The sequence below is a fragment of the Zalophus californianus genome, chromosome 12, assembly GCF_009762305.2.
Source record: "Zalophus californianus isolate mZalCal1 chromosome 12, mZalCal1.pri.v2, whole genome shotgun sequence".
NCBI classification, from domain to species: Eukaryota; Metazoa; Chordata; class Mammalia; order Carnivora; family Otariidae; genus Zalophus; species Zalophus californianus.
Window position 1 is genome coordinate 20,643,385 of NC_045606.1, and position 23,089 is coordinate 20,666,473.

General features: G+C 40.2%; 2 protein-coding genes across 4 annotated transcripts in view; one reads left to right on the top strand and one right to left on the bottom strand.

Moving 5' to 3' along the window:
- Window positions 1-16,395, bottom strand: PSMC2 (proteasome 26S subunit, ATPase 2). The gene is made up of 12 exons (XM_027573193.2): window positions 16,172-16,395; window positions 13,691-13,728; window positions 12,629-12,710; window positions 11,534-11,633; window positions 6,971-7,102; window positions 6,509-6,581; window positions 6,032-6,127; window positions 5,270-5,434; window positions 3,970-4,057; window positions 1,769-1,971; window positions 1,565-1,661; window positions 1-1,479 (listed from the first exon to the last, which is right to left on the bottom strand). The coding sequence occupies exons 1-12, from the start codon at window positions 16,239-16,241 to the stop codon at window positions 1,322-1,324; spliced, it is 1,302 nt and encodes a 433-aa protein (XP_027428994.1). The 5' UTR covers window positions 16,242-16,395; the 3' UTR covers window positions 1-1,321.
- Window positions 16,396-16,444: 49 nt separating this feature from the next.
- DNAJC2 (DnaJ heat shock protein family (Hsp40) member C2) overlaps window positions 16,445-23,089 on the top strand; it is a 37,676-nt gene continuing 31,031 nt past the window's right edge. Inside the window, exons 1-2 of one of the 3 annotated variants that reach the window (XM_027573190.1) lie at window positions 16,445-16,578; window positions 22,383-22,573. In XM_027573190.1, coding sequence (XP_027428991.1) covers window positions 22,541-22,573 — 33 coding nt within the window. In that variant the 5' untranslated portion in view covers window positions 16,445-16,578; window positions 22,383-22,540. Of the gene's footprint in view, window positions 16,579-19,269; window positions 19,539-22,382; window positions 22,574-23,089 lie in introns of those variants that run through there. The other 2 variants (XM_027573189.1, XM_027573191.2) reach the window with 2 other exon arrangements.

Sequence of the window (23,089 nt, forward strand, 5' to 3'; positions counted from 1 at the left end):
GACTTCAGAGTGTGACGTAAATGCTTGTTTATTAAAACATTACAAAAACATACATCTTCATTCATTTGAGTATATTTTGTTATTAGCCTAACACCTGGAAAGGGCTCACTCTGTTTCATACCTCATGAAAGACCAGGGCAGGCTTAGGAAAATTGTTCTGATCCATTTCACAAAAAAGAAAAATGAAGAAAGAAAAGCATGCTGGTTGGATTTTATGAACAAAGGGCTTTTGTTCTTCTCTTTGAAAACTTTCATATTTTAAATATTTCAATACAACATATAAAGCACTTTCTATGCTGTCAACTTTTTTTCTGTGAATTAAAACATATCCAGTTCTTGCTATTTTGCATTACTTATGAATACTGAACTGCAATAAAAACATTCTTTATTGTGCTTGGATCTCAGTATTTAGGCGGGGAGGCTAATGGTGGTGCAAGGTGGGAGGGGATTTGGTGATGGGGGCTGCACAAGAAATAATTTTAGAGAGATCTGCTGAGGATCCCAATACAACTTTATTTTTAGAAATACCTCACTTCACCAGAAGTCTAACAGGAGCTTTACCAAAATTTTAAACCATTAATTTATAAAGTGAAAATAAGTACTTCTCTGTATGAAACCAATTCTGGATTTTCTAAATTAGAATATTATGTATATATTTTTCTTTCTGCTTTGCTACTTCACTGGTCATTAAAGTCACTAATTCTTCTTGATTAACTTGAAATCAACTCAAATGACAAAGCAAAACCTAATACATCAGAGGCTTCTTCCACTTTTAAAAAAAGTTTAGCCAAAGCTTTGTTAGTCAATGTGGTAGGAAAAAAATAAAAAAACATTAAAACACGGGGTCCTGTGCCTAGATGGGCTGTTTTGAGGAGGGGCAGAAGAGCATGAACGTGAGGAACACAGGTACAGGGCTGACAAACTTGGACTTGAATCCCAGCTCTGCTACAAGTATAGTTAAGTGGGAAAGTTTTTGCATGCATTACACCAAGATGCATTAGCTCCACCTCACTGGGCAGATGGGAGGATACCATTGGCACCCAGCCAGCATATACCTAGAATGTACATGTTCTAAGCAAGCACTTTATGATATGGGACGCTTAAATGGTACTGATCAAAACAATCAACATACATCATAATAAGCTTTTCAGCCTGATGACATTAGATATCACCTTTTATTGTACTACAGAGAATAGACATCTGAAGAAAACATACAATTTTGAAATGCTTTATTTTTGTGTGTGTAATGGTTATTAACAAGTCTATTTAATAAAGTTAGGATTCCAATGAAAAGAGGTGTTTTCATGAAAGCCTTCAGGGATCAGTTGTATGTCATATAGCGGGGAGTAGCACTGAATTTGGCATAAGACTTAATGACCTTATTTACAGCCTCCAAGAAATCCTTTTCAGTAGCAATTTTTCGCCGTGCTCTGATGGCAAACATACCAGCTTCTGTGCAGACGCTTCTAATCTCAGCACCTTTCAAACAAAAAGAAAACAGGCTTATTAAAGCAGCCTGAAAAGACAGACCAGCAAATACAATAAACAAGACCTTTCAACCTACCAGTGCTATTTGGACACAGTCGTGCTAACAACTCAAATCTGATATCTCTTTCAACACTCATTGAACGAGCATGAATCTTAAAAATGTGAGTCCGACCCTAAAAATGGGGGAATTGATAAATATTAAAATAGAAAAACATCATGGGAAGAAAAAATTTCAAGCGAAGGGACTCTTGACCTCTCTAAAATGAAATGATTTTCTTACCTCTAGATCAGGTAAGCTAAATTCAATCTTTCTGTCCAATCTCCCTGGCCTCATCAGTGCTGGATCCAAAGTATCAGGTCTGTTAGTGGCCATCAGCACTTTAATGTTACCTCGAGGATCAAAACCGTCCAGCTGATTGATGAGTTCCAGCATCGTTCTCTGCACTTCATTGTCTCCTCCAGCACCATCATCAAAACGAGCCCCTGAGAAGACAAAAGGAAAAATAAGCTCTTCATGTCCACTCAGGAGCACGCAATGAGTAACTCGAAGTACCATCTCCGCTCAAGTCAGGTGCTCCAGCGCGAGCGGGCATCTCCTTGTGAAGCACACTCTCTAAAAACAGCCTCCTTTACACAAAACTGATTAGAAAGTGAATCTTTCAAAAGGACTCATCACAGATTTATTTAACAAAGGCTCCTTTAAAGTATTCTTTTTAAACCTCTTTTAGGAATTTTGTTTTTTAAATCGCTCAAGAACACCTCCATTTTTAGCACAATATACATCTGGACTAGGAAACAATAATACATGCGGACTTGAGTGCTACAGTCGTGTCTGTATGTAAGAAACAGTCATCATATTCCTTGAAGTTTCTCAAAAACTTTCCTTAAAAATATGGCTAAATCCATAATACAGTAGAACTGTAACAGCTTACTATCACACTAATTTAGATGTATTAGAATATTCTAGCTTAATGTCAATCTCTCATTTCAACCAAAATAGCAAAAAAAAAGGCCTCCAAACATCTATTTTTCACTTTTAAGTTGTATAAATACATATGATTATATTAATGTATTATGTACATTAAAAAAAAATCAGAAAATTTTTTAAGTGAGATTAAAAATACAAAGAAAAATTCTAGATTGTCTTCTTGTACCCTAACACTACTTTATACACAGTGTACTTTGGAAGCCACAGCTTCAGAGCAACCTGACGTCATCATAAGGCTTATTCCAAAGATACCATACAAATAACTTTAGAGTCACAACACTACACCGATACACTGTGGTCACACATTATGTCCCTCCAAGACATTAACCACAGAATGTCCAAACCCAACAACACCCATCCAGTCTAAAAACAAGACCCTAGGTAACCTAACTGCAGTCCCCAAAGAGCATTACGGGGTGCACTATGTTTTCAAGTCATTTTTGCCACTAAGTTCATTAAATAACTATCTGAACATATGACTTCTCTTGAGCTATTAAGAATTATTACTCCCGGGGCGCCTGGGTGGCTCAGTCAGTTGAGCGTCCAACTCTTGATTTCAGCTCAGGTCATGATCTCAGGGTTGTGATATTGAGCCCTGTGTCAGTCTCCCTCTCCCTCTGCCCTTCCCCTCTCCTAAAAATAAATGAATTATTACTCTCATAAACTGTTACAATAGTCCAGGCCTACAGAATAGTTGCATTTTCAAGGTCTATCTCATTTATTACTTAACTTTTTTTTTTTAGGTAGGCTCTACCCCAGTGTGGAGCCCAACGTGAGGCTTGAACTCACAACCCTGTTATCAAGACCTGAACTGAGATCAAGAATTGGATACTTAACCAACTAAGCCCCCCAAACACCCTTATGACTTACTTTAAATCTCTCAAAAACCCATGAAATAAACAAGGCAGGAATTATCATTCCCTTTATAAGGTAAGCAAACAGAGGCTCAGAGTTGGAATAACCTGTCTAGATCGCACAGCTAATACTGTATTTCATCAAATCTATGAAGCCAACAATAACATCATTTTATGTATACTTTATGAAAAACCACCAACAACTAAATTATGCCCCAATGCTTTCTTATTACATCAAGTGAAGCTATACCCCAAGTTAGGAGTTGTTAAAGTGTGAAAACATGTGTCATGTGAATGAAATTAGGAAAGTACAAAGATAAAGACTTTGAGAAATAGCAATGCTCTATAATATTTTTTTTCCTTTACAATGTATCTCTATTGTTTATTAGATCTGTAGCTCAGACATGCCAGAGCTCATAGGAAGAAGAGCTGGAATTAGAATTTTGTACAAGATTAACATATCAAGAGAACTCTACACATATTACTTTAGAAGGCTCATGAAAACCAATAATAAAAAATAAAAATAATATATAAAAAAATCACTGAACAATGGAAAAAAATTGAAGAGAAATAAAAATCAAAATCTTAAGGAAAAAAAAAAAACAATCCTAAAGTAGTTCTCTAAAATACCACTCATACCTCCAATAGCATCAATTTCATCAAAGAAGATAAGGCAGGCTTTTTTTGTTCTGGCCATTTCAAAGAGCTCACGAACCATTCGAGCCCCCTAATGAGAAAAATAATTCAGAGTTGGTTTAAAACATTTTTTAAACAAAATTTTCACTATTCCTAACAGTATTCTCAAGTATTAATAATACCTAAAGCTTTTTCAAAAAAACTGAAGTTTGTTACCTATTCCATCAAATTAATCTCATTAGCTTCAAAACAGTATTAATTTCACGATGCTATACCTATTAAATAGCCAATACTTCAAAACCTGAAGAGGTCAAATGAACACTTGAATAAAGGCACCATTTCAATCAGTTAAAATTGAAGAAATGAAAGAAAGCATCTGATTTATCACTTGGCATTTCTGATCACTGATTTTGCTTTGTAATTTTTTTTTTCTTAAAGATTTTATTTGTTTATTTGAGAGAACAAGCAGGGGGGGGGGCGGCAGAGAGAGAAACAGGCTCCCCACTGAGCAAGGAGCCCGATGCGGGGCTCGATCCCAGGACCTTGGGATCATGACCCGAGCAGAAGGCAGATGCTTAACCGACTGAGCCACCTTAGGCACCCCTGCTTTTTAAGTTTTGATCAAGGAATAGAAGTATATTTTAACTCATGCAGCTCCTTTACTAAGTCTTATTCTAAGTATACTAATCATTGGGGCGCCTGGGTGGCTCAGTCGTTAAGCGTCTGCCTTCGGCTCGGGCCACAATCCCAGGATCCTGGGATCGAGCCCCGCATCTGCGGGAAGCCTGCTTCTCCCTCTCCCACTCCCCCTGCTTGTGTTCCCTCTCTCACTGTGTCTCTCTCTGTCAAATAAATAAAATCTTTAAATTAAAAAAAAAGTATACTAATCATTAATGTTTCAGATTGATATACACAGCCCTAGACTTAACTCTAATGAAAAAATACATCAAATGTATACGTGCGTGCATGTGTATATACCCTCGCACATATACAGACGATTATGTTCTCTTTCTCAATAGAATATGAAACGCTGCCCCTGAAATGAAAGTACACTTTTGAATGCATTCACTGTATTTCCGGGGTCTTAGAAACCAAATCTGTAGAAAAGCTCATCCTTTTGAAGAGGGAGCATAATGATTAAAAGTTGCAGGCAGTTGTTTGTTTCCAGTGACCAAGGGAAGGCTGGTGGCTTCTGAACTACTAATTACAATCCATCAGTCAAGAAATTTCAAGTCTGAATCCTTCAACATGGAACTGCTTTCACAGGGCTACATATTATTTGATTCTGATCAATGTACTTTACCTCACCGACATACTTCTGTACAAGTTCAGATCCAATAACTCGAATGAAGCAAGCGTCAGTCCTGTTGGCAACAGCCCGAGCACAGAGGGTCTTGCCTGTACCCGGTGGACCAAAGAGCAGCACACCCTTGGGAGGCTCAATGCCAAGGTTAACAAACCTCTCTGGCTGTGGTGGGAGACATGATTTTTACACTTATCACTTCTGTGCGATAAACACAGAACTATTTCTGTATCATATCTGTAAGTATCATGATATTTAAACCAAAATTATTAAGTGCACAACCTACATACTTGATCTAAGTAAGACTTTTGCTTATTCTAAGACACGTAATACTGAATGGCTTTTAAAGGTGATTCTCTTATCCAGGCTTAACAAAACATTTTCCCACTGATTTAAAAAAATCATAGTGTTTTAAAAAACAAAAGTATTATCCTAGTTTTCCATTATCCTCCCAAGCTTAATTTGACTCAATTTAAGCCGACATCCTCTTGGTATCATTAAAACATGTGGTTTCTTCTACAGTAACTTGTAACACATTTACCATATTGCTGAAGGTTATACGTCAGCCTCTGTCACTTCAGAGAGCAGATCTGGTTTTGATTAGGTCTGACCGATCAATCCTTTGCTTCCTCTTCTCTCCTGGAATGTACCAACCCACCACACCTCTATCCTCTACCCCCTCAGAAGTTTTCACTAAAGAAAATATAAAATTTGTAAAGCTATCTAATAACAGATAACTAGTGCACAGACTCAGCCACTTACATGAAGTAATGGGGTTTCTACTACTTCTCGAAGTTTCTCAATCTGTTCCTTACAGCCACCCACATCACTGTATGTGACATCAGGTTTTTCTTCCACCTAAAAGAAGGATGAAAATGTGTAACAGATAGCCACAGGCTTTTGAATACGAGTTCAAATGTTCTATCCAGTAGAGCAGACTCAATACCCTAAAAGAAAAATCAGACTCACAGCAAGTAAGAATTCCATAAAAATGGAAGACACTGTCCAGTGTCCTAGAACCACTTGCAATACTACTTGCTATGACACTAAGTGAAAGAGACAAACCAGTAAGACTGATAAAAACGTTCTCATCTGAAAAATTGTTCAGAACGTTTTTGTAATTCTTCAGTATACGCCCACATAGTGATAGTTTACAAGTCAAAGTTTCAAAATTTCTGTGAGATGGATGCAACTGTATTCAAAGTCATGCCATTCCTTTTCCCTCCCATATTTTCTTACCTGCATCATGGTAACTGTTGGGTCAATCTTGGGAGGCAGCGGAATGTGAATCTGATACTTATTTCTGTCCACCCTACGGAGATAAAAAAGATCCTCACTCAACACATTCAAAAAATGTACTAATTATCATGTGTTGTATATACCTTAACTTACTTAATCCTAACTATCCTAGAGCCAGTGCTTTCTCCACTCATACCATGTTACCTTAAATAGACCGTCAAACTCAACTCTCAAATCCTGCACTTGAGTATGACATGTAAAGCCATTCAAAAAAAGCCCTAGTGGGGTAGGAGAAAGAAGCAGATGTAGAAGAAAGGATGTTCAACTGTACTACTCTACTACAGAGTATTTCTTCGTTATTCTATGGCACCCAGTTCATTCATTCCAAAGAAAGCCAAGGATGTGAATGTGACATGGTATCTTTAATGAAAGAGAAGTATTTACTGTAAAATAGAGTCTTACCCAACTCTCATCCCTTCTTCAATGTCAGTAGGTGCTACCTGATCACTGAGGTCCACCACAAACTTGGCAAACTGCTTCACATTGATAATGTACTTCGGGTCCTCCGAATCAGCATTGATTATCTTCGTACACCTAACACAGCAAAAGGCTTGGTTAGAGTAAGGAACCTAAACCACTAATAATGAATTCAAGTAACTAGATTCTCTCCTGGGCAAGCAGTATACTAATGAGCAGGTATAAACTAGAACTGCAGAAATTAGGTCACTGCCAAAGATCCTTTACTATAGAAACCCAAGGGTCCACTCAAATTAGCTAAGCTGTAAAATTTTCAAAAGATACATTCCCCTATGGGGCGCCTGGGTGGCTCAGTCGTTAAGCGTCTGCCTTCGGCTCGGGTCATGATCCCAGGGTCCTGGGATCGAACCCCACATCAGGCTCCCTGCTCGGCGGGGAGCCTGCTTCTCCCTCTCCCACTCCCCCTGCTTGTGTTCCCTCTCTCGCTGTGTCTCTCTCTGTCGAATAAATAAAATCTTTAAAAAAAAAAAAAAAAGATACATTCCCCTAGAAAGTTACACCCAAATATTTCATCATTAAGAAGTTCTCTAATTTCTTGATTTTTTTTTTAAGATTTTATTTATTTATTTGAGGGACACACAGAGACAGGGAGAAAGAACACGAGCAGGGAGAGGAGAAGCTGAGCAGGGAGCCCGATGCAGGGCTCGATCCCAGCACCCCAGGATCAGGACCTGAGCCAAAGGCAGACGCTTAACTGGCTGAGCCACCCAGGTGCCCCAAACTCCTGATTTTCTTAACTACATTCATTAGTGATACTCCTCTGTATCTTAAGTTACTCTCCTTTTTATTTTCCCTTTAGGAAGATGCTCATCTTGTCTTACATCAACTTAAGTAATAAATGTATTTACATTCTTTCCTGAGTTTATACTTCAAATCCATGTTTATCATTGTTGCTATTCTTAACTCAAATGTATTCTTTTTCTGTGTGACATGGTGAAGGCAAATTTGTAATACCATGTACATCACAGTCAAAAGTAGTCCACTGCCTTTACTCTTTGATGGAAGGAAACAAAGAACAGAACCCACTTTAGAAAAAATCCATGTCATAAGCTGTAGCAATTATATGGGGAAATACAAAATAGTCTGGACTGTACATAAAGGTAGAGCCCAAAGTAAACTCAAGAATGCTTTGTCCCCAGGGTACCTGGGTGGCTCAGTTGGTTAAGCGTCTGCCTTTGGCTCAGGTCATGATCCCAGGGTCCTGGGATCGAATCCTGCATCGGGCTCCCTGCTCAGTGGGAAGCCTGCTTCTCCCTCTCCCCATTCGTGCTCTCTCCCTGTTTCTGTGTCTCTCTCAAATAAATAAAATCTTAAAAAAAAAAAACGAATCCTTTATCCCCACAGCATAACTGTGTGACAGGACTGTTTTCTGTTACCAGCCAAGGTCTACCAGGGAGGATTACATACAAAGTACCTATTACTACTTTCTCTGACAAACCATGTCAACACTGTCTGCACAAATAAGGATCTTGTAAATCTAAAGCTGAAAAAGTATATATACATATGTAAGGACGTCAACTTCCAGAATCAAGCAGAGTTTCTCTCAGCTCTTAAGTCTCCAACTAAAACCAAAGTACGATTTACCAGACATCTAGCATAAAAGATGGGACACCAAACAAGTGAAGGGAAAAAAAGCATCTCGGATAAAGTAGAAACCTTGCAGTTATCATTAATTTCCTTAGAGATGAGAACATAGTACAACCATGATTCGAAAACAGAGGACATTCGGGGCGCCTGGGTGGTTCAGTCCTTAAGCGTCTGCCTTCAGCTCAGGTAATGATCCCAGGGTCCTGGGATCAAGCCCCACATCAGGCTCCCTGCTCCACAGGAAGCCTGCTTCTCCCTCTCCCACTCCCCCTGCTTGTGTTCCTACTCTCGCTATCTCCCTCTCTGTCAAATAAATAAAATCTTAAAAAAAAAAAAAAGGGCATTCAAAAAAAAAACAACAAAACATATATATTGAAAGAATAAAGAGCTCTTAGAAATTAAAAGCTTGAGAAGAGAAACTTTACAGACAGGAACAAAAATCAATAAAAGAACTTAACATTAAGAAAAATCTCACAAAAAGTAGAGCAAAAAGACCAAAACAAAACAAAACAAAAAACCCCACACGAGAAAGAATAGCATATTAGCAGAGATATCCAGGAGGCCCAAGATCCAAGTAATACAAACCTGGAAAAGAGGACCAAGAAAACAGAAAGAAATTATTAACAAATAATTTCAAGAAAAACTGCCACAGTGAAGGCCATGAGAGCCCAGCACCATGGGTGAAAATTCCCCAATACTGAGGCATGTCATCATGAAATCTCAGAATCGTGAGAACGAGGAGACCCTACAATCTCAGAATCGTGAGAACGAGGAGACCCTACAACTTTCAGATGAGAAACAGGTCACAGATACAGAACTGGGAATCAGAAGAGCTTCGGACCAACAACCCCAGGAGGTGGAAGACCATGGAATGCTGCCTTCAAAATTCTGAAGAAGGAACTTTATACCAAGACATTTTCAGACATACATGGTCTCAAAATATTGCCTCCCAACTCACTTCTTTCAGGAAGCTACCAGAGAGCTAATACTTACACCTAATGCGGGTATAAGTAAACCAAGAAGAGAAACTCATGGTACGCAAGCACCAGGAGAGAGGCCAAGGGAACCTGCAGGGTCAGAGGTCACAGGATGGTTGTGATTTAGCAGGTGCAAAGGGCCACGGTGCAAACTGAAGCAGGTAGGCAGTGCTGGGAAAGACTTCTTTAGGAGAATGGACCCGAGAGAACCTGTGGCACAGCGCACCTGAGGTATACGTGAGAAAAAACCTGATGAACCTAATGCATCTGAAGAGCTATTTACACAGTCAGGAAAAACTGGAGGGTTGAGTTTTTATATACAGAGAAAACCGGGCAAATGAGAAAACAAGACAATTATGACAAGGAAAACAAAAAATGGTACGAGAAAGAAAAAGTAATCACCGTTTGCTACTTGCCTCTTTGTGAACAGCACTACTTAGCCACAGTTAGGAAATCAATGACTACTAATCCAACCAAAATTTTACTGTAATTACATTAGGAGGATGTAGGGATAGGAAAGGTATGTCTTGCGGATGAAGGCAGAGGAAACTAAACAAAATCCTCAAGCCAATAGATAATACTAAAACTAAAAAAACAAGATGCAATCTACAATATACAAGAATTATGTCCATAAGAATCATGAAGGCAGAAACCAAACAACCAGTTAAAAATTTTGAAAATAGGTGTCTCTAGGGAAGAGAAATAGGGAAAGACAACTATTGTCCTAGAACTATTTATCTCTTTAAAACCATGATAAAACTGAAAAATAAACCAATAAATGGAAAGAAGGAGAGACCGAAAAGAGGGACGGAGGGAGGAAGGAAAAGAGGAAAGGAAAAATAATCTGTAGTAAAATAAGCTGTAGTAAAGAGATTAAAACTGAAACAAAATTTTCAACTATTAGAATACAATACAGGAGAATATAATCTTGGATTGAGCTAAGCCTTCTTGAGCAACAATCAAACCCAAAAGGTATAGTGAAAGCATTTATGTATTTTATTAACCTCCTAAAAAGTTTAAACATTAGTACAACAAAAGGTACCAAGAAGTTAAGTCAAGTGACAGAGTATTTGTAGCATATTGAAGAAAAGATTAATATGCACAATATATAAAGTCCTCCTAAAAATTCACAAAAACCACCCAACAGAACAAAACATGAATGGACACAGAAATGCAAATGTTTAGTAAGTATAAGAAGCTGTCATACTAGTAATCAGCATAATGCAAATTAAAATGAGATGTTTTTCCCCCCAAATGGTAAAAGTGTAAAAATAGATGATCACGTATCTTATACTCATCAGGAAAACAGGTATTCACTTCAAAGCCTCATGCTGAGGAGTGTAAACCGGTCAAACCACCTTTTTCCAGATTTTCAAAACTGTAAATGCCTTTGACCTCCCAAATGCACTGCTAGTAAGCTATACTACAGAAGTGTACACACACAGAGAAATATAAACATCAAAATTCAGTGTAGCATCATGTACAGTAACAAAACTGTAAATAAACCAGAATCTACGGCAAGAGAAAGAAAAAGGAAGTACTAAAAAAAAAAAACAAAACCCAGGATATGTTTGTTTGCATGCAAATATATACATAAAGACACACAGGTGGACCAAGAGGACCAAACCATTTTCAGTTGCAGCTGAGGAAGGGGACAGCAAAGATGCGAAGGAAGGTTTCCCTTTCTTCACCTGATCTTTTTTGTACCATTTGGATCTTCTGATTTTTTTTATACGATTATGTCTTCACCTACTTCTTGAATAATTGTTGAAGTCATAAAATTTAATCCCAGATACTTCTGTAAAAAGCTTTGTTTACTTCGAATTACGAATAAAAAATTTTTATGAACTATTGAGTATACCCTAGATTCTAAAAAGTGCTTAAAAGTACAGATAAAAATAAATTTCCAGAGTTCTATGCATACCTCGCAACCTGTAAAGGCTGTTCACTCTGCAGTGTTTGCTTGTCTGCAGCCAAATCCCAGAGTGCTGGTGGGGCCAGGCCAGTATCAGATTCTTTAATACCTACATAAAGAAAGAGAACAAAATTCACAGAAATGTAATGTATCACCCACAAGCAGACGTTCTCAAGCTCAGCACTACTGACATTTTGGATGGCATAATTTGTTGTAGGGGGTGTCCTGTGCATTTTCGTGTAGTAGGCAGCATCCCTGGCCGTTAGCCACGAGATGCCACCAGCACCACCTCCCCCTCAAGTCATAAGCATCAAGAGTATCTCTAGTCACTGCCAAATGTCCTGGGGAATGGGGGCACTGGGGCAAAATCACCCCATTTGAAAACCGCTGCCCTAAAGTAATTACAAGCCAAAATTCAACACCATATTTCACAAATTTGTGCAGGTCAAATACTGTAAAACTTCACCACTCAAATTACTGAGAAAAGTTTCCAACTACTAGACAACAGCCCACTTACTTCAAGTAATACCATGGGAGACCATGTTTTTATTCACTAAGAAATTTTTACTTGTTTATTAGAAATGTTTATTGAACTTGGCTCTGACCAACAGAACATTTGCTTAAAGGATGATGTTGCTTAACTGCTTAAGCACTGGACTTGGTTGTAAAAGGAAGTGAAAGATTATTAGATAAGGAGATCTAATTTCTTTTTTTTTAATTTAGATTTTATTTATTTATTAAAGGTTTTATTTATTCACTCGAGACACAGAGACACAGAGAGAACGAGAGCATGAGCAGGGGGAGAGGCAGAGGGAGAGGGAGAAGCAGGCTCCCCGCCGAGCCAGGAGCCAGAAGCGGACCTCAATCCCAGGACCCTGGGATCATGACCTGAGCCAAAGGCAGACACTTAACCATCTGAGCCACCCAGCGCCCCTAGATTTTATTTATTTATTTGAGAGCGAAGGAGATCTAATTTCTTAACAGATAGGATAATAATTTTTTTAATCTGTAATTCGTGAAAGAGGAAGTCTTGTAGTTAAATTCTTTTGATATAATTAACCCATGACATTTAAAGAGAGGAGACAAGAATAAAGAAATATATACCAGTGAGCTCATTAATTTTCTTGAGAAGTTGCTGAATGTCATCTTCAACCTGCTTTATCTGCCTAGAATAAGTGCTTTGACCCTAGGAGATAAAGATCACTTTAATTAGAACATTAAGACATCAACAATTCATTAAACTGCAGACAGAAACTTTAACAGTTACAATGTTAATAGCTATTATTGACCCAAAGCTTGTGAAATGGAAGTAGAAAGCATTATCTTTCAGAACTATTCCTAAACCAGTATTTTCCCCCCAAACAATACATCATTATGGAAGCTAACCAATGAAAATCATACCTGAAATTAACCAAAAGAAGCCCATTTCTATGCATTCAAACTTTTCATTTCTAATTCAGTTACATACATTTTAAATATAGTACACATTTGTGTAAATTATTTCAAGTATCTTTCAATATAGTACCACACTTAATTACAAATAGTATAAAAAAAAAAGTACCAGCTTTTTTTTTTTAAAGATTTTATTTATTTATTTGAGAGAATGAGAGAGAGAGAAAGCACATGGGGGGGAGGGTCAGAGGGAGAAGCAGACTCCCTGCTGAGCAGGGAGCCCGATGCAGGACTCGATCCAGGGACTCCAGGATCATAACCTGAGCTGAAGGCAGTCGCTTAACCAACTGAGCCACCCAGGCGCCCAAAAAAGTACCAGCTTTGACATGCTGAATATTTACTCTCTGATCTAATCCAGAGAGAAACTGTGGTACGTTAACTTTTTTCAGTGAGGATTACTATAAACTGCTAGACATTCTCTTTTTTTTTAAGATTTTATTTATTTATTTGAGAGAGAGAGAATAAGAGATAGAGAGCACGAGAGGGAAGAGGGTCAGAGGGAGAAGCAGACTCCCCGCTGAGCGGGGAGCCCGATGTGGGACTCGATCCCAGGACTCCGGGATCATGACCTGAGCCGAAGGCAGTCGCCTAACCAACTGAGCCACCCAGGCACCCTAGACATTCTCTTCTTAATTATTTTGGAAGGATAATACCAACAATAGTTCTTATTTCAACATAAAACATCTGTATTTGGTAGACACTGAAAAAACTTACATAAGTTTTCAGCAAGGCAATATCCCCCTCATCCAGAGCTAAAATAAGAAAGATAATATATTAGATTCAAAAAGAGAAAACTAGAGCTAGCAATTCTTTTCTGTTCAATTTAAATTGCATTTATTGAGTGAGAAAAATTATGCAAAGATGTAATGATATAAACAGAACCAACAAAAAGTTCCTGGACTCAAGGAACTTTTATCTAACTGGGTGTAGGCAGATGTTTACCAACTGTGTAACATAAATGCTGAAGAGTCTCAAAGTCCTGTGACACAAAAAGAACAGGGAGCCCAAAGAACAGTTTGAGAATCAGAACAACCTGGGCACTAGCAAAGTCCCAGCAAGTCATGCATTTGCTAAGTAATGTTGGAAAAACCACTTAATCTAAGCATCAGTTTTGTCATCTCAGAAACAGAGATAACTCATCTTACTCTCACAATGTTGTTATAAAGACCAAATTAGATATGGATGAAGAAGCACATAAAATTCTATACACATTAATCATATATATATGCAAGGGATAAATTTAATAATACATTTGCAGAATGATAACCCACCCAGAGAAATACACGGATGAAATGTTGAATCTCTTTAAGTTCTCCACCAGGTGCCTGAGTAGCTCTAAGCTGTATCCTAAAATACTTCCAAGGCAAAGAGTAGAGTGTGGGATCAAAGTAGAATATTTCTTTCTTTGGCAGGGAGGTGGAAATGGAAAAGAAAACAGTTGCTAGGAGAGGGTGAAGTTGTTTAGGAAGGGAAGAATAAGAGAAAAGAAAGGAAAAAAAGAAAACAATGCAAAAATGTTTTTTAAATAGTCTGTAAGGAACCAAAGAAGAAAACAGCATAAAGATGAGACTAAAAGGGGAAGAAAGGTAAACTGGGTGTGCATTATCTCCTGCACTGTGGGTAGAAGTGTCAAGTGGTATAGTCTCTACAGAGAGTAATTTCACATTATCAAAATTACAACTCTGTTTCTAAAATTCATCCTACAGCTTGTGTTTGTGCCTGGGATAAGTTATAGGAACAAGGTTATTCGTTGCTCTAGAATGGCGATCAGATTGGAAGAAATCTAAATGTGCATCAGTAAGGATTAATTATATATATTACTGCTCCCCCAATAAAGTGGGATACTATGCAGATGCAGACAGGCACACAGCACGGACCCTTTATATAACGATATGAACTTATCCCTAAGACACATGAAGATGGGAAAAAAGCAAGATGTACAATATGCTCCGTTTATGTAAAAATAGATAAACGCTTGTTCATGCACAGAAAATGTCTAGAAAGATAAGGCGAAATGGCAACACGAGTTGCCTCGGTGGATAATGGATGGCTGGGGTCAAGGGTGAGACACCTTTCAATGTATCTTTTTTTATGATTTTAGTGTTTTGAACCATATGAATAAATTAACCAAAGGGGAGAGAGAGAGAGAGAGAGAGAGAGAGAGAGAGAGAGAGAGAGTGTGTGTGTGTGTGTGTGTGTGTGTGTGTGTGTGTGTGTGTGTGTGTGTGTTTTAATAAAACTACGTCTCAGGATCCCGGTTACACAGGAATAGCACCTAGAGTGTGTGTGTGTGTGTGTGTGTGTGTGTGTGTGTGTGTGTGTGTGTGTGTTTGTTTTAATAAAACTACGTCTCAGGATCCCGGTTACACAGGAATAGCACCTAGAGTGTGTGTGTGTGTGTGTGTGTGTGTGTGTGTGTGTGTGTGTTTTAATAAAACTACGTCTCAGGATCCCGGTTACACAGGAATAGCACCTAGAGTGTGTGTGTGTGTGTGTGTGTGTGTGTGTGTGTGTGTGTGTGTGTGTGTGTGTGTGTGTGTGTGTGTGTGTTTTAATAAAACTACGTCTCAGGATCCCGGTTACACAGGAATAGCACCTAGAGTGTGTGTGTGTGTGTGTGTGTGTGTGTGTGTGTGTGTGTGTGTGTGTGTGTGTTTTAATAAAACTACGTCTCAGGATCCCGGTTACACAGGAATAGCACCTAGAGTGTGTGTGTGTGTGTGTGTGTGTGTGTGTGTGTGTGTGTGTGTGTGTGTGTGTGTGTGTGTGTGTGTGTGTGTGTGTGTGTGTGTTTTAATAAAACTACGTCTCAGGATCCCGGTTACACAGGAATAGCACCAAGCCGTCCCACTAGAAGGGGAGGAGGGACAGGAAAGAGGATCCAGGTGACCAGGCACCGCCAGGCGGGGACACTTTTCAAGGCCGGCCAGGCCAAGCAGGGTGCGTGACTTCCTCAAGAAGACCTGACAGCTGAGTATGAACAAACACCTCGATCGGCGGGAGATGAACACAGAACTTGGCGCAGCACGAGGGGCAGAGAGAAGGCAGGCAGGCTAAACCGGCTGCCGCCACCCACTAAATCATCAGGGGCACAAAAGGGACACAGCGCCGAGTGGCGAGCAGGGAATCCAGCCTCCCCTCCGGGGCCAAGCCTGGTTCGGCTCCGGCCCGGACCGCCAGCCTATGTCAACTGACCTCGGATGGGCTTGTCGTCCTTCTCATCCTCTTTGGTTTTCCGCTGATCGGCACCGAGGTAATCCGGCATTTTAGATGCTCCGAGTGCCTCAACACCTTACTGATTACACAGCACCTCTGTCGCTTCCGGTGGTGCCGCTCTTTCCTTTCCTCACCGGAAGTAAGCCGAGCTCTGCGGACCCGTTTGGTCTGCGCACGAGAACCGGAAGGGAGGGCCGGGGCCCCCGCGCTGGCGTTCTCCTCGCAGTTACGCGGAGTGCGAGGGATTCCCGGTGGGAACCGAACGTGGGTCGACCCTGGCGCCTCACCGGGGAGACTTGCCCTGAGCAACGGATTCTGAGACCCACCCTGGCTACGTCGCTGAGTTTAAATCCTTATTTAGTCATATCTTCCCTGTGCACTCTCGGGTAACTACTGTACCCTAGCTTATCCTTTATCTCATAGCATTGTCGAGACAGTAAATAACAGTTTCAAAGTATCCGGGGTATTAAATACGCAGTAAGTAGTAGCTAGATCTACAAATAGAGGGAGGTAAATAGAAGGTGTTCATTAATTTGATGTCAGCGTGAGATGAGATAAACAGTTTCAATTTTCGAACCTCCTGGCAAAGAAGAGTGGTGGGAACCATCCTCAGGTACGGCGGAGTTGGGGAAAAGAGCAGGTTTGAAAGAAATTAGTTTAGGTGATGAACAGAAATGAATAGTTAGGAAACAACTGCAAATTTAGAAATGAAAAGCCTGGCAGTGAATAGAGAGAAAACGTAACCTGCAGGGTGGGAGAAAGTATTTGCATGTCATAAATCCGATAACGGATTAATAATCTCGAATATATGAAGAACTACGACTGGAGGAAAATGGCCCCATTTTAAAAAATGGGCATTGGGGGCGCCTGGGTGGCTAAGTTGGTTGAGCAGAGGTCTGATTCTTGATTTTGGTTCACGTCACGATCTCAGGCTCCTGAGATCGAGCTCCGCATGGAGCCCCTCTTCAGGCTCTGCCAACTCGCTCTCTCAAATAAGTAAATAAAATCTTGAAAAAAAATAACGAAAAATGGGCAATGGATTTGAATATGCAATCTCTCCAAAGAAGATATACAAATGGGCAGCAAGCGCACGCAAAAGATACTCAACAACACTAGCCATTGGGGAAATGCAAATCAAAACCGGGAGATACTGCCTTACACCCATTAGAATGGCTACTATCAAAAAAAGGGCGTGAGGAGGAAGAAAATAGGTGTTGGTGAGGATGTGAAGAAAAAGGAAACCTTCCGTACTGTTGGTGAGATGTAAAATGATATAACTATGGAAAATAGTATGGCAATGCCTCAAAAAATTAAAAATATAATTACCATATGATCCAGCAATTTCAGTTCCGGATACTCAAAAGAATCAAAAGCCAGGTCTCAAAAAAATAATTTATATCTCCATGTTCATAGCAGCACTGTTCCCAATAGCCAAAAGGTGAAAGCAACCCCATAGGCAAATGAATGGGTAAGTAAAATGTACATAACCATGAAATCTTACTCAGCCTTAAAAAGGAAGAAATTCGGATGCATACAATCGTAAAGATGTTATGTGATGTAATTAGTCACCAAAAGACAAATAGTGTATGATTCCACTTACATGAGGTATCTAGAGTAGTCAAATTCTCAGAGACAAATTAGAATGGTGGTTGCCAGAGACTAGGGGGAGGTAGAAATGGGGAGTTGTTATTTAATGGGCATAGAGTTTCAGTTTTGCAAGATGAAAAGTTTTGACAATTGGTTACACAACAAAATGAATGGGGCGCCTGGGTGGCTCAGTCAGTTGACTTGTCGGCCTTCAGGTCAGGGTCATGGTCCCAGGGTCCTGGGATGGAGTCCAGGCATCAGGCTCCCTGCTCAGCCTGGAGCCTGCTTCTCTCTCCCTCTGCCCCACCTTCCTGCTCTTTCTCTCTCTCTCAAATAAATAAAAATCTTTTTTCAAAAGTATTTAAAAAAACAAAACAAAATGAATGTATTTAACACTACTGAACTGTACACTAAAAAAATGTTTAGGATGTGAATTTCATGTTATGTGTATTTTACCACAATTAAAAAAAAAAAAACCCATATGACCTTAGAGGTAATTGTAAGACTGGATGGGGTAGGTGTCAGAAAAGAAAGTGGACTCAGGTTACTTTGAGCCTTAAAGCCTGTTTTAACAAGTGGTTGCATTAATAAAGAAAGGGGTCAGGAAGAGGTTTAGGGAGAGATAATTAACTTTTTGAAATGTCAATTTTGAAGTGACAGTTTTGTCATGTGGTAGATAGGAGGCCCATTCAACTTATTTTACAGTGAAAATGTAATTCATAGAGACTAATTCTCCAACTTCAAGTCTTTCATTTTTCTCAGCCTATTCCAGATACTGCTGCAGGGCTGGAAGGGGTGGGAGAGAGGGGTGAATCTTTATCCACTGGTTTCCTTTTGCTAGTTTTTGCGTTTGACCTCAATCCTAGAAGGGATCATAGTAGGAGTACAATTGATTTTATTATACATTAAACTAAGTTCCAGAATCCTGTAATTGGTAATATCATGGGGGGCGAAACAAACAACTTCATGCTTTTAGAACAGGGTAAAGAGATTGCTGGCCTTGGAATAAAACTTAACACTGAGGAGGTGGTCTTCTCCAAATGTCATGAGGATTAAATGAGACAACGCAGGTAAATTAAGAATATCGCAACAAATAGTAGTTGACATTATTAATTAGGTAAACGCAAATATATTACAGATCTATGTACAAAATTCTCTATAGGTACACATAGACTACAATAATTCTCAATACTAATACGTACATATATTTTCATTTTTTTATTTGTGCTAGTAGAGCTACTGGAAAAATCAGCGGTTAGGGTCGGGCTAGTAGTAATTTAAAAATAAAAACATTGTATATAATAAAATTAAAAAAATAAAAACATTGTAAGAGCTGCTTCGGAAAACTATGCTCCACGAGTAGCACCTGTTGGAGAAAAAAATAATCCTTTTCGCCGGGGAACTGAGGAGTCTAGGAACCTTTCTTTTGTGAGAGTCGGTCCCCAACCGGATCTGAGTCAGCAGCGGAACTAGGCTGCCGCACACGTTGGCGCGGTGTGTGGGGGTGGAATTGGCCTCCGCACCGCGAAAGATCCATCCCGGAAGTAGTTATTGGTCGTCTCCATGCGCCGGTTCCTGGGCGTCGTAGAGCCAAGGCGCGAGGCTCGGACCGAGAGGTAGAGCTGGAGGGGACGCTAAGCGCCCTCCGCCCGGGACGCCAACCGCTTAGCCAGCGGGGCTGGTCCCGGCGCCATCATGCTGCTCTTGCCGAGCGCTGCGGACGGCCAGGGCACCGCCATCACCCACGCTCTGACCTCTGGTACGTGCCCACTCAACCCCGGCTCCGTCCCGCCTTAGCCGCCCTTGCCTCAGTCCTCCACCTGCGCGACCCCGAAATCGCTCTGCCCTTGTCCCTGGCGACTAGCCCCCGGACGTGTGGGGCCGTGACGCCAGTGCCTTTCTGCTCCGGGCTATACAGCTATCGTTGCCCAGACCGAAAGGAAGGAGGGAGGGGGCGTCTTCTTTCTGCTCCTACGGTTTCTTTTTCTCTCCCGGCTGCTGACTCATGGATCGGGCGGAGCAGTTCTGGACCGAACCCTCTAGTACCGTAAAAAGGTTCTTGTAAGCATCTTCTTGCCTAGGGCAAGAGACTGCCCCAGTGAGCTCCCACGTGCCTTGGGTCGTACAAAGCCTTGCTGCTGGTGCTCTGTTAAACACCTTTCTCCTGCTCTGCGTTTGCTTCGGCTTTGTTTTTTAAATGTCAGAACTCAGACACTGCTCCTCATACTTAGTATGAAAAGATCGTTGCCAGTACTGCTGCTAAGATTTGTGTAGACAGACTTCTTAAGGAGTCATTGAGTGAGTGTTGACCTGCTGCTGTAGTTTCTTCAATGTATAGCCCAGGACAGTCGTGGGTATTGTAAACCTAGTCTCCAGTTTCAGCGATCCACATTAATTACCAGTACCACTCATAGAGACAGTTGTCGGATGTGATTCTGAGCATATCTCGTGGCCCATGTTGCGTTCTGCTCACAGAAGTCTGTGTAATCTTAACACCTGAAGGAAAAGGCTTGAAGGGTGATCTTAAAAACTGCATCCCTGCCACACAGCTAGTCCTTCTTGAACATAGTGTTTGAATCCTCTCCTGTGTATGGTACAGATCTTAATTTCCAAACCAACTAAAGCATGAAAAATCAGTTATTTTTAGAAAATTGTGGCCATTAGGTACAAGGGGAAACATTTGATTTACTTGTTGCTGGACACAGTAAAACTTTTTGCATTCGTATGACTATGAAATTAAAATTAAAGTGTTCAGTTTTTTTTCCTGACTCACTACTTTTTGGGGATTGTTAATATACAGATGTACAGTGATTTATCTCTGCTTCTCAGGACTGATGATAAAGCCTTACTTTGATACAACAGTTTGTGGTTTTCAAAGTGGTTTCAAAATGTGGTTTGTCATTCCGTCTTCCAGGGAAACCATAGAAGATAGATGTTGTTCCCATTTTACAGTTGAAGACATGTCTGACTCATTTCACGTAGTCACTAATTGTGAGACCTAGACTAAATCCAGAGCTTCTGATTTCAAATCTAGAATTTGTTTCACTATAGCATAGCTGTGTCAGTAAATCCTCGTTAGCTGCTTGGAAAATTGTCTTCCAGAACAAATCATTGCTAGTGAATTCCTTTTTTTTTTTAAGATGTTTTGTTTATTTGACAGAAACACAGCGAGAGAGGGAACACAAGCAGGGGGAGTGGGAGAGGGAGAAGCAGGCTTCCCGCGGAGGAGGGATCCTGATGCGGGGCTCCATCCCAGGACTCTGGGATCAGCCGAAGGCAGACGCTTAACAACTGAGCCACCAGGCGCCCCCATTGCTAGTGAATTCTTAAAATTTTTAAAAGCTATCCAAATTCAAGGTTTTATTTAAGATTTTTTTAAAAGATTTTATTTATTTGACAGAGAGACACAGCAAGAGAGGGAACACAAGCAGGGGGAGTGGGAGAGGGAGAAGCAGGCTTCCTGCTGAGCAGGGAGCCCGATGTGGGGCTGGATCCCGATGTGGGGCTGGATCCCAGGACCCTGGGATCGTGACCTGAGCCGAAGGCAGACGCTTAACAACTGAGCCACCCAGGCGCCCCCAAAAATTTTTTTCTAAAAACAAGTCAAAATATCTTAAATAAGGGGCTCCTGGCCTTCAGCTCAGGTCATGATCCCAGGGTGCTGGGATCGAGCCCCGCATCGGGCTCCCTGCTCCGCGGAAAGCCTGCTTCTCCCTCGCCCACTCCCCCTGCTTGTGTTCCCTCTCTCTCTGTGTGTGTCTCTGTCAAATAAATAAATCAAATCTTTAAAAAAAAATTTTTTATGAGGTTAGTTTTTTATGACAGTTTATCATTTATTTATTACAGTTACTGGTCTAAAAGGAAAGCAGTTGGCAACATTTCTCCCTGTTCCTCACCTTCTTCTCATATTCTCAGAAAAGTTTTTATTTATTGTTGACATTGCTGAATGTTTTGTCATCTAACTGGAAGAGGTTGATGGAATACTCTGCAAGTACTAGGAAACGATTATTGCTAACCCTCATGTTAACTGGAATGCAGGCATACCTTGTTTTATGGCACTTCACTTTATTGTGCTTTGGTGATAGTGCATTTCTTACAATTGAAGGTTTGTGGCAACCCTGTTTTGAGCAAGTCTGTCAGCAACTTTTCCAACAGTATTTGCTTACTCTGTGTCTCTGTCACATTTTGGTAATACGGTATTTCAAACTTTGTCATTCTTATGGTGATCTGTGATGTGACAATGACTCGCTGATAGCTTAAATGATGGTTACAGTTTTTTAGCAATAAAGTATTTTAAAATTAAGGTATATACATGGTTTTTTTAGACATAATACTCTTGGAATTTTAATAGCTTACAGCATACTGTAAATAGAACTTTTATGTGCACTGTGAAACCAAAAAGTATATTTGATTCACTTTTTTGCAGTGTTTGCTTTATTGTGGTGGTCTGGAACCAAACCTGCAATATCTCCCAGGTGTCCCTATGTTTCTTTAGTTGATGGTTTTAAAATTACATTCTGATACTGTTTTGATCTTATGTTGCCTTGAAACAGATTTTTTCCATGCAATACATTGAAGCCTCTCTTAACGCTTTCAATCACAGCCTCAACACTCTGTCAAGTTGAACCTGTGGGAAGATGGTTTGAAGCTTTTGTTAAGAGGAGAAACAGAAATGCTTCTGCCTCTTTTCAGGAACTGGAGGATAAGAAAGAATTATCAGAAGAATCAGAAGATGAAGAATTGCAGTTGGAGGAGTTTCCCATGTTGAAAACACTTGATCCCAAAGACTGGAAGGTATTTAATAATCTGAATCTTTTGTTCAGTCAGATGCTTTGTGAGGCATAGGCAGTTTTCCCACGAGTTTTCCATCAGTAAGCCATGTTTTGAGATGTTTCAACAAGAGAACCATAACTGAGCACCTGTTTATTAAGCTCTGAGTGGGATAGCGCTAGTCATAGGATACCATCTCTGCTGGAGAAATCCAGGAAGTGTTCACAGAAAACATAATGTTTGAGCTGGCCTTAAAGGGGTGAGTGGCAGTTCGTGAAGCAGAGAAGGGAGAAAAGGTGTTCTGGGCAGAAGGAATAGATCTGCAAAGACACAAAGGAGTAAAGAATGTATATCACCTCTTTGGGGATTAGTGAAGAGTAGAGTAGGTAGGGTACTTGAAGGGTGGTTGTGAGAAATTAGTCCTGAAACAAGACTCTAGACCAAATTCTGTTGTACTGTCCTCTTTATGCCATGCTAAGGAAGGAATTAAGATTTTTTTTTTTTAAAGATTTTTTATTTATTAGAGAGAGACACAGCGAG

What these genes read in the sequence shown, in the direction of transcription:
- PSMC2 (XM_027573193.2), bottom strand. Translation starts at nt 16,241, where the DNA reads ATGCCGGATTACCTCGGTGCCGATCAGCGGAAAACCAAAGAGGATGAG. An exon ending in TGAAATTGATGCTATTGGAG is followed by an intron (nt 1,972 to 3,969) that starts GTATGAGTGGTA and finishes TTGTCTTCTCAG; the next exon opens with GGGCTCGTTTTGATGATGGT. An exon ending in TTAGCTTACCTGATCTAGAG is followed by an intron (nt 1,662 to 1,768) that starts GTAAGAAAATCA and finishes CCCCATTTTTAG; the next exon opens with GGTCGGACTCACATTTTTAA.